Source organism: Acinonyx jubatus, chromosome A1, assembly GCF_027475565.1.
Source record: "Acinonyx jubatus isolate Ajub_Pintada_27869175 chromosome A1, VMU_Ajub_asm_v1.0, whole genome shotgun sequence".
In the NCBI taxonomy this organism is placed as follows: domain Eukaryota; kingdom Metazoa; phylum Chordata; class Mammalia; order Carnivora; family Felidae; genus Acinonyx; species Acinonyx jubatus.
The window spans coordinates 143,019,700-143,039,362 of NC_069380.1; the positions used below are offsets into that span (position 1 = coordinate 143,019,700).

General features: G+C 45.6%; 1 protein-coding gene across 1 annotated transcript in view; it reads left to right on the forward strand.

Moving 5' to 3' along the window:
- Window positions 1–1,806: 1,806 nt before the first annotated feature.
- Window positions 1,807–19,663, forward strand: part of CKMT2 (creatine kinase, mitochondrial 2) — a 36,522-nt gene continuing 18,665 nt past the window's right edge. The window contains exons 1-2 of the mRNA XM_027039076.2: window positions 1,807–1,957; window positions 19,039–19,216. Coding sequence (XP_026894877.2) covers window positions 19,059–19,216 — 158 coding nt within the window. The 5' untranslated portion in view covers window positions 1,807–1,957; window positions 19,039–19,058. The remainder of the gene's footprint in view (window positions 1,958–19,038; window positions 19,217–19,663) is intronic.

A 19,663-nucleotide genomic window follows, 5' to 3' on the forward strand; every position in this document is an offset into this window, starting at 1 on the left:
AGTGTTGAGGTAAGGGGTGGTGGTGCTGGGAAGTTGGGGGGGGGGCACTAGACATCCATTAGTAAGGAATTGGGGAAAAAAGAAGAGGGGTTTCTCATTGTAACTGTCTTTCTTTAAACTCTATATTTCCATAAGCCTCATCATTTTTTGGATCTGGGATCTAGCTATTTCAGGGCCACTGGATTTATTTCAGTTGGTGTCTGAACTGACTGGAAACTGTGTGCCCACAAAAGAACTATTTTGGGAAGAAATAAGCCTGGGCTCCCCCTGCCCCGCCCCCACACCTTACCCCTCACCTCAACTCACAGAGCTCACTGCCTGTTCTGCTGGGGGAGGCGGGGGGCTCCCAGGGGCAGGAGAGGCCACGGTACATTATGTCAGAACGTGCAAACCAGAAACTCTGACTCTTTAGATCATGCAATCACTTTTGACGGTCCCAATCTGCAGTTGTTTTAATGAAATAACATAGAAGAGCCTAGAAAATATTTGAGTAGATTGTAGAAAGCGTAAATATTACTTTGTAAAATTTTTATTCCGGGGCACCTGGGTGGCTCAGTCAGTTAAGCATCTGACTCTTAATTTTGGCTCTGGTCATGATCTCATGGTTGGTGAGTTCAAGCCCTACATGGGGCACTGCACTGACTGTTGCAGAGCCTGCTTAGGATTGTTGCTTTCTCTGAAAATAAATCAATAAACATTTTTTAAAACTTTCAATTCAGTGTAAGCCTGGTCATGATGATAGCATATATTTTAACTGAGGTATGAGCAATACACAGTAAAGTGCTTGAATCTTATGTGAACAGCTTGAGGAATTTTTACACATGGGTGCACCCACACAATCACCCCCCCAACTCAAGAAACTTTCCAGACCCCCGAAGGTCCCCTCATGTGCCCTCCCCTCATGTGCCCTCCTCAGTAACCCCATGCAAAGGTAAAATATTTATTTTTTGCCTGGTTTAGAATTAAAAGAAGCGGAAACTCTTGAAAGGAAACCACTCCAGGTAGGAGGTTATTTCTGGGCTCCACCCCCTGCTCCGGGTTGGATCCTGATTAAAAAGGGAAAGGAACCAGCTGGTGGTGGTGTGCCCCTGGCGTAGAAGCTGGGTACGTGACAGTCGCCAGAGACTTAGGCAGCTCCCTCTGAAAGGTCAGGGCTGCTGCCAAAGTCCTCGTGGGTCACAGCTATTTACAGTCAACCTTTCCGGTTTGGGGCGCAAGTCCCAAGGAGGGCTATTTTTAAGCAGGGATGTGGCCTGCAGGGCCTTCTGGGCGATATATTAAACTGGTAACGATTGAAAGTGAAATTGTCTAGCAGTCCACCTCAGATTGCCTGATCTAAAAGAGAAACGTGATTGTTGTCCCCGAACCCAGGCCCTAGACAACAAGTTGGAAGATCGTCTGGTCCCTGCTAATCGCCCAGAGCCTGATTAGCAGCTCGAGAGGGAACTTTAGACGTCGTCCTCTCAGACCTCAGCTGGTGGGCGGGGGGAGGACGTAGGGAGTCATTCTCCAGAGCTAGCCGGGGCCCCCGAGATGGCGCTGGTGAGGGAAGGAGGAAACAAATCCCCGAACAGGTGAGGCAGTCTCCCTGCCCGCGCGCTTCCATGCCAAAGCCCGGTGCTGCATGGCTGGGCGGCCAGTCAGCCAGGTTGCAGGCCCAGGAACCTGGAAGAGCCCTGGGAGAGGCCGCCTCCAGCACCAGACTTGGGGGAGGGCAACGCTTGAGAGAAAGGGCAGGTGCTAGAGACAGCCCAGTGGGGAGAGTCCCGGGCCAGCGTTCAAGGGCACCGCTGTGGGATCCAGCGCGTCCTGACCTCCGACGGGAGAGACGCGATTGGCGGAGGCACGCCCCAGCCCCGCCCAGCCTGGGAGCTTTTTCAAGGCCAAGGCCCACCAGCTTCCGGTACATTTCTCAGCTGTTTGCGGGCAGCGGGACGCGGGAGACTCCGGCTCCAAGGTCAGTGAGCCCACGAAGCCAGGCTTCATTCCTGCAAAGCGGGGGCATTGCTACAGCCAGTGTGAGGGGCCATGTGTGCAGTGGGCCGAGGGCTGCGGGCGGGACCTCGTAGTCCGGCGATAACAGTTGGTTCTCGTGGGCACTGCTCCCGGGTGAGGAATTGGTGGTGCCTGTCTGAAGAAGCCTTCAGACTGGGCCCTAGCCGCAGCCTCCTCCCTTTCCCGCACACAGGCGCAGGTGGCCGTTCTCTGAACAGCCCTGCAGTGAGGTGCTGGCATCCGCACCTTGTTTGTGTCCTCGTTTTTGTCGGCAAATCAGGAATTTTTCTTGATGGGAAACCTCCATGTCTCTGAATTTGGGACGTTACTCTTCAACGAATCCAATGTTTTCTGGGATTGGTTTTCAACCTCAGTGGCATCAAAGTGCAAATCGGTGACTTGGGATAAGTAGGTGGAAAATGAACATTTTGAGGCCCTCGAAAGGAGCTAATTGCTAATTAACCCAACAGCTGGACCCAATTTAAACTGGTTAACACTATTACTAGAGATTCATTTTTGAAATCGCTAATCCATTAATAACGAGCCAAGTAATTGTTTTGCCCCCAGTGGAAGTAAAAATGCTGCGCAATTGGCCTAAACGTGTTTCATCTTATTTGCTCGGTTGGCTCGCAGGGGGTTAGTGTCAACCCTGCTTTTGTCCCTTGAGTGGATGACATCTCTGCCTTCAAATGCTCTGGTGGGTTTGGAGAGTGATGTGCAGGGACAAACCCAGATTCTTCAGATCTCCTCAGTGCTGCCCTTTAGACCTTCCTTCGAGCGTTGCCCTGGCTCTGCGACCCCGCAGAGGGTCAGCTGGAATCCCATGAGGTGGGTTTAGTGCCCTCGTGACTAGGCTTTGCCGGTTCAGCTGCTGCCCTGTTTCCAGAAGTGCCACTTTCCCTGTCTGCAACTCCCACACTTTCTCTGTTTCCGAACCCCTGTCATTGGTCTGTTTCCTCTCTGCTCAAGGAGAACAGACCCACCCTCAGAACTTCGCAAGGGGGCTTCCTGGCCAGGCAGGCTCTTAGAGAGTATATGGGTGTTGATAGCTGTGTGCCCAGCCTACTTCCTCCTCTCCATTTGTAGGTGCTTTTCCCCAAAACTTCAGCCTTTAGAGTTAAGCCTTCTCTGGGTTAAGGCTCCATTTCAGCAAAGGGCACAAGTGCCATCTACACCCGTGGACTCTGCCAGTTGCATGATCAAATCCTATCCGTAGAGATTGGACCGGAGGCCAGGTCAGTTTTCTTGACCTGGGAGGTTCAGAAAATCATGGGTTAGGAGGTGGGGTGCGGAATGGGGAGTCCTGGGCATTCAGAGGCGGGAGGAGGGTTGGTTCTGAGACAGACTTTGCCTCGGCTGAGAGCCCCTGGGTCTCCACGTCTGCTACAGCTTGGAGGAGCCATTTGTCTTCTTGGGTCTCACTGCAGGGAGCCAGGCCTGAAGGTGACAGTTAGAGGTCATACCCACCTTTGCCTGGAAGCCACAGAGGAGCCTATCCCTGGGCAGGGAAGGAGGCTACTCCTTTATAGCATTTTAAAGGACTAGATGGTTCCTAACTTAATCTTTTCTTGAAAACAATTTAACTATGAGAGGCGAGTCTGGTAATAGTCCTATGTCTTCATTATCAGGAGGCCTACGAAAGGCCTCTGGTTTACAGGGAAAGACTGTAAATATCTCCTGCTTCTCACTTGCTACTTGCTAAATAGAACAGAAATGACCAAGGGTGCCCATTAGAGTGACTGTATATCCAGTGGTGGGGAAGTAGCTTGACCCCTGTGCTCTCTGGGAGAATTGGGAGGGGACAGCCATTTTCTGCTGGCCTAGTAGACCGGCATCATGGGAATTTGTTGAGAGTGGTCTGTGGAGCTGGTCCATCCCCAAGGATGTGCTCTGTTTTGGGGTGGCTCTGTGGAACGAGAGCTGACACGTGGTCCTCCCCTTGGCCTTCCACTGCCCTCCAGCCCCAAGGAGTTCAAACACATGGACACCATGTACAGCTGGATTAGAAATAACTCTGAGTCAGCAGAAAGGCACCCGTGGCATCTCTATCCAGGAATCTCAGTCTTGAGGCAGTGACAGAATCTAAGGCCTCCACATTCCAGGATGTGACAGAACTGGACAAAACTCTTAGACCAGACCCCAGACTCTGAGTCTAGCCTAGGACGGAGAGCTATACAGCTCTTATGCACTCTGACCAAAGGACTTAATATGGTGTGGTTCTTATTTTTTAATGGAAGGGGCAAGTAGCAACAAACATGATATTAAGGCCTTTTGCTGTGATCTTGAACCCCAGAGAGAAACCTCCCTGGCTTGGAGCCCTGGAATTCTGCCAGATTTTAGCCATGATGGTGTAACCAATGGTTTTCAAATCTAGAGTCATAGAGGTGTTCCAAGTTAGGGAAACAGGCTGACAGCTTCTATGGAGTGAGGGCCATAGACGACCTCCCTCCTCTCTTCTGCAATCCCTACTTCTGCATAAGGGAGGAGAGAGGAAGGAGGGAGACTAGCTCTATCTCCTTAAGAAAAAGGCAGGGGGGGGGCGCCTGGGTGGCTCAGTCGGTTAAGCATTTGACTTCGGCTCAGGTCATGATCTCACAGTTCGTGAGTTTGAGCCCCGTGTCAGGCTCTGTGCTGACAGCTCAGAGCCTAGAGACTGCTTTGGATTCTCTGTCTCTCCCTATCTCTGCCCCTGCCCCACTGTCTGTCTCTCTTTCTCTCTCTCTCTCAAAAATAAAAAATTTAAAAATTTAAAAAAAGAAAAAGGGAGGCTGGCTCAGTGTCCCCTACGTGGCTGGCACGCACATTGGGCACCTGGTGTGTGAGTGGAGAACACTGACATCTGGGCCACTTCAGGAGTGTGAGGACAAAGAAGGAGAATGGCTTATAATATTCTGGGACTCTGGGGAGTCACACGCTTTGAGGTAATGTTCCTGTCCCCAGGAGCTGTCATGATAAAAGGAAAGACACACCTGGGTTCAAATCCCAGCTCAGTCAACATGCTGTGAGACCTGGAGCAGGTCACCTAATCTCTCTTGAGCCTGTTTCCCCATTTCCAAAATAATGCTTACTTGGCAGGATTGTTGCAAAGACTAAAGACAATTTGTAAGACTTCTTGCATGGTGGTGTCTTATGGTAGGAGCTCAATAAATGTTTAAAAAAAAAAAAAAAAGACAGGTTTGACTGGGCACGCAGGGATGGCGGCAAGGACATCCCAGGTGGAAAGGTAGAGCAGAGGGTTAGAAGTGGGTGAAGCCTGAAGGTTGTAGTAGGTAGGTGAGGGGTTGTCAGCTAGGGGTAAGATCCCCTGATAACAGGTGTCAGAGAATTTAACAGCCCCACTAGTTAAATCCATTTACTGAACTCAGATGTTGGTTTTCAGAGCATGATCAGTGGATCTGAAAGTACGCACTGGGCTCCTTCTAGAATGTAGTCTTGCTCTCAGATTACAAATAAAACGATTGAATGAAACATTTTAAATGCTAAAAATGTAAGCTAAAATTAACCAACATTCAGAGAAGGGGCAGACCAGTGCCGGTCGAGATAATCAGGGGTGGCTTTGAGGAGAGAGTGGTAAGTGTCCCATAACCTTAGGGTCCTTAGGGAGAAGGGACTCAAATATATTCAGTGCTTGCTGCAGCCTGTCCCTTAATCCTTACAACATATGGGGAGAGGTTTCGTTGACCCTGTTATATAGATGGAGTTGCTCACACTCAGGTTCCCAGACCCAGTGAGGTTTGGGAATCACCTGTGAAGCTCTTTGACAGACACATGTGATGGCTCCATTCTTGCAGAAACTCATTCAAAAGATAGAGCCTAGAAATCTGGATTTTTAACACACTTCAGAGTTGATTTACTTTTTAGCTTTTTACCTTTTTCAATCACGAAGTTAGATATGCTGTTTTTACAAGTGACACAATACAGAGTTCTATGAAGAAAAATTAATAGTCTGCTTCCCCCCAGTCTGTTGCTCTGAAATAACCCTTTTAGCAGTTTGAATAACTAGTGTGAATAACCTTCAATACTTATGTTCACTTAAATATATGCAAATGCATATATATTTATATTGTTATAAAACTGGAACCATTCCTAGTCATTATTAAGCAAGTAGTTTTTCCTTTGAACCTAAAAATACGGCATAAATGTTTATCCAGGTTAAGTGGAGGTGGTTTTAACTAATTCTTGAATAGCTGAGGAATATTCCACTGTCTGAATGTGCCACACTTACTACAACCCTTCTGATGGGCGGGTGGCCTCCAGGTTTTGTTTATTTGTTTGCCACTACAAACAGTGCTCCCTCATCCTGGGACTCTCTTCTTATGTACTGGCAGCTGTATTGCTGCAGGATGGATTCCCAAAGTGTGATGCCGGGCCAGCGGGTATGCGCATGTTCATAGATGTTTCTCGGTTCACTTTCCAAAATGGTTGTAGCGGCTCACTGAGCAGTCCAGGTGATTCTGTTCACAGCAGATGAGGGGAGGGCCCTGCAGAGCCACACCCTGTGTCAACTCCTGCCTCCCTAACCCTCTTGCAGGAGCCTTTTGAGACCTAAAGAAAGCCTCTCCTTGTCCTTTGCATGGGCCTTTATTTACTGCTTCCCTGCAGCTTTATTGCAGTGAAATTGACATAAGACAGTGTATAATTTTAAAGTATACAGTTGGGTACATGTTTCTATTGTCCAGTGATTGCCAGCATAGCACTAGCTAACACCTTGATAGCATCCCATAATTACCATTTCTGTTTTGTGGTGAGAACATTTAAGATCTACCCTCTGAGCAACTTTTGAGGATATAATACAGTGTTATTAATTATACTCATTATAGTATACATTAGATACTCAGGTTTTTAGTTTTGTAACTGGAAATGTGTACCTTGGACCAACATCTGTCCACGTCCTCCATTCCCCATCCTTAGTAACCACTACTGTACTCTGTTTCTAGGAGTTCATTTTTTAGGTCCCATATAAGTGATATCATACAGTATTCCTTGTTTGACTTAAGTATAAATATAAATATAAATATAAATATAAATATAAATATAAATATAAATATAAATATATATACGGACCACATCTTCTGTATCCATTCATCCTTTGGCAGACCCTGGGTTGTTTCCATATTGTGACTGTTGTGAAAAATGCTCTAATGGACACAAAGATGCAGATGGCTCTTTGAGATACTGATTGCATTTCCTTTGGACATATAACCAGCAGTGGGAATGCTGATCATATCGTAGTTCTATTTAATTTTTGAGTTATCTACATACTGTTTTCCATAGGGGCTATACCAATCCGTTTACATTCCCACCAACAGTGCACAAAGGTTCCCTTTTTTCTACATCCTCACAAATAGTTACATCTTGATTTTATTTTATCTTTTTTAATGAAGTATAATTAACATACAGTGTTATATCAGTTTCCGGTGTACAACATGATTCAACAATTCAGTACATTGCTCTGTGGTCATCACAATAAGCGTAGTCGCCACCTGTCACTAAACAATGTTATTAGTATTATTGACTATATTCCCTATGCCGTACTTTTCATCTCTGTAACTTATTTCATAACTGAAATTTTGTACCTCTTAATCCCCATCATATATTTCATCCATCCCCCACCTATCTCCCTTCTGACAACTACCAGTTTGTTCTCTGTATTTAAGAGTCTATTTGTTTTTGTCTCTTTTTTCTTGGTTCGGTTGTTTTCTTTCTTCAGTTCCACATATAAGTGAAATCTTGTGGTATTTTTCTTCTTCTCTCTTACTTATTTCACTTCACATTATTAGGTCCACCCATGTTGTTGCAGATGGCAAGATCTCCTGCTTTTTTATGACTGAGTAATATTCACGTGTGTGTGTGTGTGTGTGTGTGTGTGTGTGTATACACACCTCTCTTCTTTATCCATTCATCTATTCATGGGCAGTTGGGTTGTTTCCGTATCTTAGCTATTGTAAATAATGTTGCAATAAACATGGAACTACACATATCTCTTTGAATTATTACTTGTTTTCTTTGGGTAAATACCCAGTAGTAAAATTACTGGGTTCTGTGGTATTTCTATTATCAGTCTTTTGAGGAACTCCCATACTATTTTCCACAGTGGCTGTGCCAATTTGCATTCCCACCAACAGTGCACCAAGGGTTCCTTTTTCTCTACATATTTACCAACACTTGTTATTTCTTGTCTTTTTGATTATAGCCACTCTGATACATATAATGTGCTATCTCATTGTGGTTTTGATTTGCATTTCCCTTATGATTAGTGATAGAGCATCTTTTCATGTGTCTGTGGGCCATCTGCATAGCATGGATCTTTATTTAGTGGTCTCCACAGAAACAAAATTTCTGATTTGGAGTAGCTAAGTGTAATCGTCCTGTAGAAAAGGTCCTGCTCTCCAGCCTCGGGGTGCCCTGGGCAAGCAGCAGACCTACGAAGTCCCTGTAGATGGGGCCAAGAAGGAGAAGATATCAGGTCAGGGCTGAAGAAAATGAGCGTGCCTGGGAGGAAACTACAGTTACCAGAAGGGTTGCAGTCTGGAGGGCAGAAACAGCGCATCCCTGAAGTACCAGGCATCCTTGGGACAGTGAGGAGCCTAGGGACAAGGCTCAGTCTTGGCTGTACAAACCCAGGAAAACCCCAGAAGACAGCCTGACCCAGAAAGTGGCCTGAGAAAGCACCCTGGGAAAAACCTTATGTGGCTCCAGGCAGGCTCCACAATCATCCCCTTGACCTTCCCAGGTCACTGGTGGGTGCTTTCTGTGTGTTCAGTTGGTAACCCTGTCAGTCGTAAGGAGTGAAGAAGCCCTCAGACCACTTCCCTGGGACAAAGCTGGGCTGTTTGCTGAGGTGAAGGGACAATGTTCTCAAACACAGTGGCAGCAGGTAGGGGTAACCTCTCAAAAGTAGCACAAAGTAATATTAACAAAAGTGGACACATGTTCAGCCCTTAATAAGTGCCAGATACTGTTGTCCAGGTTGCACATGGACTTCCTTTTTAATCCTTTCTCATTTTTATTATTTTCATTTTATATTTGAGAAAAGTAAGACTTGGAAATCAAAGTAAACCTTTCTCAAGACAGTAGAGAATTGTAAGTGGCAGAGCTGGATATAAATCCAGGATTCTGGCTTCAGAGCCTCCAATCATGATACTACACCTGTGTCTGTTGTCACTAGTTCCCTGTCACTCTGGTGTCCAAACAGGGCCTGGGTGAGCAAACAGGGCCTGGGTGAGCACCCAGGAAGGCTGAATGAGAGGATTTAGAAACAGGGTGGATAGCTGGACAATTGCCATCCTTTCCAGACTAGACCTCTCTTATAAGCCCTCAATCACATTAAAGGACATTCCCTCCAGGGGTGCCTGGCTGGCTCAGTTGGTAGAGCATGCAACTCTTGATCTTGAGGTTGTGTGTTCAAGCCCCATGTTGGGGGTAGAGCTTACTTTAAAGAAAGGAAAGAAAGAAAAGAAAGACATTCCTTCCAGAATACATCACAGACCCCTTCTGTTCAACCTGATCGTCCTGTCTTTGCCTGACCCCAAGGCTGCTCCCCAGCCAAGATTCCCAGTCAAGTGAAATTCTCAAGTCAGAAGAAATTCTCAGTCCACACCTGATTGGTCAAAAAAGCCCTGTGGGCCCACGCACTAAGTATCTTGGAAATTCTGCCATCTATCTCCATGAAACCTTCCCCACCACCATGGGGAGAAGCCTGGAGAATCTCCTGCTTAGTTTATTCCAGGACACTAGGACATCATTTCTCTGCCTCTAGACCCCTTTCCCTTCCTCACCAATTTAGTAACATCAGCCACAAGGACTTTTTTTTTAAGTTTATTTATTTATTTCGAGAAAGAGATGAGCAGGAGAGGGTCAGAGAGAGAGGGAGAGTCCAAAGCAGGCTCTGCACTGTCAGCACAGGGCCTGACGCAGGGCTCGAACCCATGAACCGCGAAATCATGATCTGAACCGAAATCAAGAGTCAGATGCTCAACCAACTGAGCCACCCAGGCACCCTGAGCCAGAAGAACGACTAATGCCTTTATGTCAGTATTTGTGCTAAGGGCTCATTTAATCCTCACAAAACCTCTATGAGTAGGGCCTATGATTAGCCTTATTGTACAGGTGAGGAAACTGAGCAACACTTCTCAAACAATTTGTGGCAAAATCTGTTATTAATATCTAATCCGTAGTACACCAATACATTTGTAAAACACAATAAGACACAATTACTAGAAAAATAAAAGACCCACAAAATACCAGCTTGAATTTTCTTCATTAAAATTTCTCTATCAATGTGTCATAAGTGTTCTAAATGCTTACTCTCAGTTTCTATACTTCTCTCATCATGAAATGGTTTAACAGTCCACAGACCACACCTTGGCAGCGTTAGTCTGGAGCCAACCTTCCATAAATCTAGTAAAATTATTCCTCTGCGAAAAACCCTGTCCTTTGACCATCTCGGAATCAAGTTCCAGGTTTCACAGTGACGTTCTTCTTGTTCTGGCTTCTACGGCTCTCTCTGCAGTCTCTACCCCTGCCTTTGACCTCCCTGGCTGCCCACTGCCCTCATGACTCCCTGCCTCTGCATGTTGTCCTCTGTCTGCAGTGTCCTCCTGGCAAAGTGACATCCCCAGAGGTTTTTCACCTTCTCCAGGAAAATCCTCCTGATCTTCCAGCAGACTTGGGTCTTCTCCCCTGTTAATTCTCTTTGCTTATGTCACTTGTGATTATAATCTGTTTTTACAATGATCTCTCACTCTGTCTCTCTTACCAGACCATGAGCTTCGGGAGGGCAGCCCCAGTATCTGACACAGGAATTGATTGTCTAATGTTGTTCAATGGATGGATAGTCAGACAGACAGGTGGACAAACGGGTGGATGAATAAATGAGATTCAAGGCTAGCTCTCAGGCTGCAGTGTGACCCTCTCCACTGCATTCACACTTTGCATTGGTCACTCACTGAGGGGTTGGTCTTGACCTCGTTCGGATATGTCCCTCAAAGCTACAGGTGTTCTAGAATGTAGAATCAGTCAAGGTTGTCCCTAAATCATGGGGTTTTCCTTGGACCTTTGGGGATAGGCAGCCACCACAAATCCTAGGCAGTTTCAGTCCCAGTTTAATTCAACTCTAGAAATTTTAGGGCAATTATTTTCCATAGAGTCCCTCCAAAGCCCAATTTAGGTTAGTGACATTGGCCCAGGATGCTGGGTCTTCATCCTGATGATTCTGGACCCAGGCAGAGAACAGGGGTATAGTTAGCCTTGATCCCTGTCTCCCTTTCTACAGCATTCAAAGGTAGAGTAAGTCTCATGTGTACTAAGGGCAATGGCCATTCTCCCACTTGGAAGATGCCTGGAAAGCAGCTGGCCAGAAAGAGGCAATGCATGCAGGCATCCACAGCCGTGTCTATGCACATGGGTGTGCAGTGTTGGTCATTGTTTTTGCTCTTTTCCTTTGTGGTTCGTGACCTGGTACCAGTCACAGGGCAGGCAAGGGCAAGAAATACCTTGGTCTGAATAACACAAGACAAGTACATTGTAGCTGAATGGTGTGGTCCCAAATCAGACTGTGGTCTCCCAGGAGCTCCCAAGGGGCTCTGGCTTCCCTGGTAGAACACCTCTCCCATGACTTATAGTGACCCAGGAATGGTGCTGCTTAAGAGCATAGACTGTGAGAACAAACTGCTGGCCTTGAATTCCAGGAGCAAGTTATGTTACCTTTCTTTGCCTCCATTTGCCCATCTGTAAAGTGGGGATAATAAGAACATCAACCGGAGCACCTGGGTGGCTCAGTTGTTTGAGCTTCTGACTTCAGGTTAGGTCATGATCTGGAGGTTCATGAGTTTGAGCCCATACCATCAACATGGAGCCCCAAGCACGGATTATTATCCCCCAAGCAGAGATTCTCTCTCTCTCTCTCTATTTCTTTCTCTGTGCCCCTCCCTCTAAACAAACAAACAAACTTAAAAAAAAAAAAAAGAGCATCAACCTCATGAGTCTGTTGTAAGGATTGAATGGGCTAATAGCCATAAAGCCCAGCACATGAGTGCTACATAGGAATTTTCCCCTCAGACTCTGAGCTCTGTAAAACCTGTCCCATAATAAACACTTAAATATTTATCAAAATAAAATAAAAAGATACCTATCATCACCACCTCATCATCCTGTCTTCCCTCTCCCTTCATCGCTGCTCACTCTGACTTCTCTCCACCTGAAGCATGTCAGTGTCATTCACAGTGACTTTGACCCACACCACCAGACTACTTCTGGGAGTTCGCTGTCAAGATGTTCCTGGAGGGTGGAAGAAGCATTGAGTGTACACTCTTTGGTTCTGCTTTCCCTCCGGGGTGCCCAGAACGATGCCTGTGTGTTGGCTGGCAATTTGGCCGTGAGCTCCCTGTGGAAACCCTGACTGAGAGAAACCATCCAGTATCCCTAAGAAACCATGAAGGACCAACACAGCTGGAACTGACTAGCAGCTACATTCCTTGGGAGACCAGAGGTTGGCTCCATCCAAACGTACTGTAGTTTTGATTATTAAATCTTATAAGTAAAAACACGATCTTCATTTAAATGAGTGCCTACTAAAACTCTATATGTACTTTACCTTCATCTGTGTGACCTTGAGCTGTTTGTTAACCTCTGTCTTTGAGTTCCCTCATCTGTGACATGGGGCAAGATGTTTGCTCCTCAAGGCTGTTGTGGAGAAAGTACCTGGCCCTTAGACATACTCCCTAATTTTGATTTGCCCCCCTTATTGAGACATGGGAAAATTTTCAATAATTATGTAACAGTGAAATGGGTTGCTCTGGGAAGTGGTGAGATGCCCTGCTCTGCTGGTGTTGGAGGAAGGCTGAGGGGAAGGGGGTGCCTGCACTCCGGCCAACTACTGAAGTCCCTTTGACTCTGAGTCACCATGTTCATTCTCTCACTTAGCATTTATGGCAAACCTTCATCCACAGGCCAGTGGGCTTGAGAAGCAAGAAGAATTGTGACCTCGTCCTATGGTCATTGGGTCTTTATGAAGTGTGGGATCAGTTCTGAGGGATGTCCACCCTTGGCTGGAGCCCTGCTGAGCTGCTGACGCAGTACTCCCCCACCCATAGGAAGGGGAGAAAACAAAATTATTGCTTCCTAGTGAAAAAAAGGGAAAGAGCCCCTCCCCCTTTTTTAGAGCATTTTCTTTAGAAAACTTGTAAGTTCTTTCTCTGTCCCTTTGAGATATATATAAATCTTATTAAGAGTAAGCAAGGATCCATCCAGTTTTACAACCTAGAAGTGTTTTTCTTGAGGGCCTGGGAGCATTTCTTTGAAATGTATACATCAAGAAGGATAGGCCCCTACCTCCCAGTCTCAAGATGCCAGGCTTCAAGTTGTAAAACTACCTGCTGTCATAGCAACAAGAGAAGCTTATTTTTCTTTTGGATAGAGGCAATTAGCTAACACAAATGGCTACCCCAGTTTGAGATGAATTTAGAATAAGCTCTGTGTGACAAATAATGCTGTTATGTCCTCTTACTTGAGTTACCTCGAGAGCATGTATGTAACAGCCGTATCTGCATGGCTCAATAAAAGGGTGAGATTTGGTTCTGTTTTTGCAACGTCTTTTAGGAGACTGCCTGTAATATGTATCACAGTCTGGCTTAGTGCGTAGTCAGCAATAAATTTCTTCTCTTTCTTTCCTATAATTTGTGGAGAGGCATTTCTGGATGACAGATTTTAGTTAAATTTCCCCAACACCCAGCACTGGCTCCTCGTCTGCCATCTCCTTCCCCGCCTGCCGGCTCAGTCAGAGAATTCCTGCTGGAAGGAAGAGAATGTATGCTAGGCTTCTTGCTCTGCTGGGAGGCTTTGCCTGTTGTCTGTGGGACAGCCTCTACTGGATCTCCCTTGGAAACAGCTGAAGTCAGGCTCAATTGGCTCTGAGAGCTCAGTCGGTTATGGCAGAGAGATCAGAGGCCTGCACTGGGCTCCTCTCCTCATGGGCAGCTTGTAGAGACCAGGAACTTGAGCAAGGAAATGCTGAAATCCAGCCTACTCGTCTCGCTTGGTTGCTTTTATGATAGGATTTCAAAAGCAATGGCTGAAATGGATGTGTTTCATATAAGTAGACTTTTTTTTTTTTTCCTTAAGTTTTGACCGAGGAAGCTAGCTTACAAAATTGATTCTAAGTTGGCTTGGATACCAGGCCTGGGGCTTCATAGCAAATTAAAAGTGCAAATTACTTGGGAGCAAAGGAGCCAGGCAAGAGGGGTAAAGTGCCTTTGGGAATAGCCCAAGGTAAAGGGTCCATTCCCTTAGAACTACATGCATTGTCTGAAAGGACATAAGCAGGAGGCTGGTAAGATGTCCTCCTCCTGGAAATCAGGCAAAGCACTGCTCACAAATAATTAAGTCAGAGAAGAAATGTTTATTGAGCAGCTATTATGTTTAAGGATCCCATCATTAAAGATTTTGGCCATCAGCTGGGAAGGCAATGCTAACATAGTAAGCAGTTCCTTAACATGCCAGGAGATATATGACAGTTGAGTTCACTAACAGGTGTCAAAACACTGTGTAGGGTACATGCAGATGAATGAGCAGCCCACGAGGGCTTTGGAAATTCAGAGAGAAAGCAGTCACCTTGGGCTAGAGGGGCACAGAGAAGTTTTGTGCAGACTGAGGCACCAGGCTATGGTTCAGTCAGGAGAAAGATGGAGAGTAAAGTCCAAATTAGAGAGGCAGTAAAAAACAATACTTTAACCAAACAGTAATGATTTTACAAAAACAAATTTGTGTAGTTTATTGCATTATCACATAAACCACATATAAGTAAACTGATATTTTAAAATATATCTTATTTTATATTATATATATAGATACTAGAATATTAGATATATGGTATAATATTATATCTATATTACAGAGATTGGTACTGAGATCTATAGCTCTCAACCTGAGAGTCAGGCTGGGGCACTGTGTGTGGTGTTTGGGGCACCCATGACAGTCCCTGACTGTGTGTGTACATGTGCCACGTGAGCTTTCCCAAAATTCCTAATGAGTTTATTTAGTTGACATTTGTGCCTCTCCCCCCAGATAAGTCAGGATTCCTCTCCCAGGGAACACTGGCCACTGAGTATCATAATGCTGAGGGAAAGTGGCTTCTAAACTTCTGTTGCCTGTGTTCCTGTGCCCATCTGTTCAGCTCTCTGGCCTCGCATCCCCCACTCTATCCACTTAGTTGACGCCCGCATTCTCATGTGGATCCCGGCAGCCTCAGAGTGGCTTCCTACCCCAGCAAGAAGCTTACAATTCATTTATGAAATAATGCTACTGGGAGCCTACCAAGTGCCAGGTGCTGTGCTAAGCAATGGTGATGCAACCGTGAGCAAAGGAACCAAGTTCCTTCCTTTGGGGGTTTATAATTTATTTGGGGGAGATGGTCAATAAAAAAGAAAACAGATAAAATAATTATAGGTGGGGATGAGTGCCAAGATGGAAACAGGGTATTATTCAGAGAAACTGGGAATGATGCCGAATTTCAAGCAAGCTGTCAGGCAAAAAGAAGAGCAAAAACCAAAACCTTAAAGTGGATCCCTCTCTCCCTGTGGTGAGGGTGCCTGGATGCGGAGGCCTTTGTCCCTGGAGAAGCACCACAGCTGCTCTGGCCCCGCATCTCCTGTCTCCAGCCATCTCTTCACAGAACAGTTCAGTATGTTACACTAATGCTTGGGGCATGGAGAGAACCAAAAAAATTAAAAAGCTTTGCAAGGAAGCCTCAGATTATTTTACACGTCAAACCTCTGTCCTGATGGTTTCACAAGATATACTGACTTATAAAATCACCATGTTTAGAAACTAGGCAAAGCCAAATAGCGACCACTTTGGTGGACATGGATTATCTCTCATATACCTTTTTCCAGCTTATTTATGCCACATGTTACCTATCATCTTACCATCTGTGTAGGTAACAAATCCAGCCTCTTCTAAGTAGAGGCTTCAGCTGTAGATAGTGCTTATGTAATATTTGGGGCCTTCTGGGTAAAGTAAAGCAATGTTCTTCCTGTGTAGCTTAAAAAAATTTTTTTTCAATATTTATTTTTGAGAGAGCATGAGCTGGGGAGGGGCAGAGAGAGAGAGAGAGAGAGAGAGAGAGAGAGAGAGAGAGAGAATGAATGAATCCCAAGCAGGCTCCGCCCTGTTAGCACAGAACCTGACGCAGGGCCCGACCTCATAAACCGCCAGATCAGGACTTGAGCTGAAATCAAGAGTCGGATGCTTAACCGACTGAGCCACCCAGGCGTCCTGAGGAAAAAATGGTTTTAATGCAAGCCTGGCTCTGGCTCTTTGGGGAGCAGCTGTACCCAAGGTCCCCAGGCCATTCATTGAGACCCTTGGCTCAGTCTCACTCCCAAGTGTATCAATTGGGACCTCAACCGTGAAATTCATTGTTCCTGCGTGTCTTGAAGAGTGAACGACATAGAGTCAATGATGTACGAATCTTCACTAAAACTTTGTGTCAGAATCACAGAAAGAGCACTGAGGACTTTGAGCTCCAGGATTGCTTTGCTTGCTGCACCCAAAGCCTCCGCAGGATTACTGGCAGGGATCCTACGCCATTGCTCGGACAGGAGTACAATGTTGGAACTCTTGGATGTAAATTAACGTTATTTCCAAAACCAGAATCTAGATAAGATGACATTTCAAACATTAATATTCTGAGTCAGACACCCTCCTACACCTCATCCTCACAGGAAGGCCTTTGAAGACCACTGGTTGTCAGTTGGCTACACACAGACACCATTCCCTCCCCTTCCTCCTGACTCTGCTCAAGATTGATCTTCTCAGGGCGCCTGGGTGTCTCAGTCAGTTGAGCGTCTGACTTCGTCTCAGGTCATCATCTCATGGTTCATGAGTTCCAGCCCCGCATCAGGCTCTCTGCTGCCCGCACAGAGCCTGCTTGTCCCCTCTCTCTCCGCCCCTCCCCTACTTGTGCTCTTTCTCTCTCTCAAAAATAAATAAACATTAAAAAAAAAACTGACCTTCTCAAACAGACTCTGATGTGAATACATATTTGTGTACAAGCAAATTAAGGAAAGAAAAATAAAGATGACATTTGAGTCAGCCTCAGAAATAATGCATTTCTTTCTTTGTCTGAACTGTCCTAGCTTATTTTTTGGCCCATATATTGCTTGAAAAGCATTTGGACAAAGCTTCTTTTACTTCTTTATCAGAGTTCTCTGATAAATCTCAGAGATGACAGCATTGCCTTTCTGCTCAGGGAGTAGACTGGAGGGTGTGGACAAAGGTGAAACAGACCCTAAAGATGGAGGTTAGTGTTGCCTGCCACACCCGAGGGTCAGGAAGTATCAGTGCAGTTCTTGGAGAAGCCCTCACCTACTCTTGGATAGAGACCAATAGTAATAGCCCAGGTTGTGTGATGGGATTAATGTTGGGCCATTACAAATCCCTAGGACATCTTGAAGAATGGCCCATTTCTCTTGCCTATTGATTAATAAAGTAATTGCTGTTGTCTTTAAGACTTAGGGAATTGTTTTGAGGCATTAGCATAGAGGAAAGGCTCTCTGATTTCCTGGGCTAAAAAAAAAAAAAAAAAAAAAAAAAAGTCCTCACTTTTTTCAAGGACTTTGGTGCCTTTTGTTGAGACGTTCAAGTTTCCCTATAGTATTGCTTAAAATGATGTTAAATAGAGACTTCCAGGTGGAGACCCTGGAAGCATAAAAAGTTCAAACTGATCCCAGTTCCAAAATGCAATCATGGAGGAGAGTGGATCTCCAAAGTGAATTGTGTGTAAGCCATGTCACCCTGACCCTATTAAAAGTCTGTCTTCCATTGGGTGGCCCAGGGTTTCAGCCACAGCCATACAGTGGGCTCTCTGCACCATCCAACCCAGCCAAGCTTGGAGGATCTTGAAACAGAGTCTCTGGAACCTTCTCAATTTTAGGGAAAAAATTTCGCACTCCATGTATGTGGACATCCTAGAGATCAGTATAATGCAAGAGTACTTAGAGTGACCTGCTCTATTGTTCTCTACTCAACAACCCATATTAAAAAGCTCCCAGCTGGGTGATGATGGATTAACTGGTCATTCTGATCTCTGGGCAATAGCACACACAGCAGGGTATCTGTTTGGGCATGTGCTTATCCTGATTTTTATTCTTTGTTGATATCATGTAATTACTTGTTTAGATGTATATATGTTTTCTCCATTTTGTCTGTATCTCAGGCTGTCCTTCTATTGTCTGCTTTTCTATTTCCTAAAGTATGTATTTTAGTGGCTCCTTTGTTACTGATCTACGCTTTCTTTTCATTCTCATTTTTGAAAGATAGTTTGATTCTGTTGGCTCCTAATTCCTCTTTGTGTGCTTGATCTTTGAGGGCTTGTTGCTTGATCTTCATCTATCTGTAGGAACTCAGAGCCTACACTGAGTACACTTTCCTGATTATGCTCTGCTGGAAGCCAGGGATGGGGGGGTGATTGCTGACCTTGGACCACTTTAGCTCCTCTCAAGGGTCCTAATTCACTAGGGGAGTCACAGATGGAGCTCTCCAACTCACTGCTGGTATCCCAACCTTAGTGCTCAGATGGACAACCGTCCTCAAGATAACCCAAACCTCCTGGCTTGTTACTTGGAGCTGTGACACCATCTCATTTGGGTTGAGTGGAGTAGGAGGGTAGTCCTCAGAGATGTATTCTTCCAAGCCCAGGAACCTGTCTTACACAGGCTGTCCTCAGTGTGCAATGGCAGGGTCTGACGGAGCACCTGGTGTGTCAAATAGCCAGAAACAGAAACTCTGTTGTTTCTTTTTTTCTGTATTATTACTGGAGAAAATGGCACAGACTTGAGGCAGTTTGACATTCACAATGTCTAAAACTACCCAGATTTCCCCAACCAGTGTGAAGGGGTGTGGGCAAGGAAAGAAGAAAGAGAAACACAAAGCAAACCAAAAGAGAGGTGATGGCTCCTGAAGTTCTTTCTCTTGCCTGGTGGTCTCTGTGCTATATGGTAAGTGTCTATCCCGTGAGGCTGTCTAATCCCGTGTCTCTGCTTCCAGACACTCATCCAAGAGGAAGGATGGCCAGTGTCTTCTCTAAGCTGCTAACTGGCCGCAATGCTTCTCTGTTACTTGCTACCGTGGGCGTGGGCACCGGGGCCCTGACCACCGGCTACCTGCTGAACCGGCAGAACCTGTGTGCTGAGGCCCGGGGGCAGCACAGGCTGTTCCCACCAAGGTAAGTCCTTGGGATTTAAAAAAACCTCCAAGTGTCAGCCAGAAATATGCTTTCCCCTGCTGGAAACTGCCAGCCAGGGTCCCTCTTTTTGCTTTTGAGAATGATTAAATCAGACTAACAGTTTTAAGACTCACTAAGCACAGTGACCTGTGGTGAACTCAAGGAAGTACAGTGTCTTCATTCCTGCCCACAACTGGTGGTCTAGTTCAACAGCAATAATAGTAATAATTAACCTTTACTGAGCATCTTTGTGTGTTAAACGCTGTATATGGAGTATCTACTTTATTCATCTTTGCATCCCTTTGTGATAAAGTGGAGGCTTAGAAAAATTAAACAGTGCCCAAGTTCACACAGCTAGTGTGGCCGAGTGCAAATCCGATGACCCTGATTCTAGATCTATCCATCATCCACTGCTGTCCCACCTTCTGGAAAATGAGGCTCTAGTAC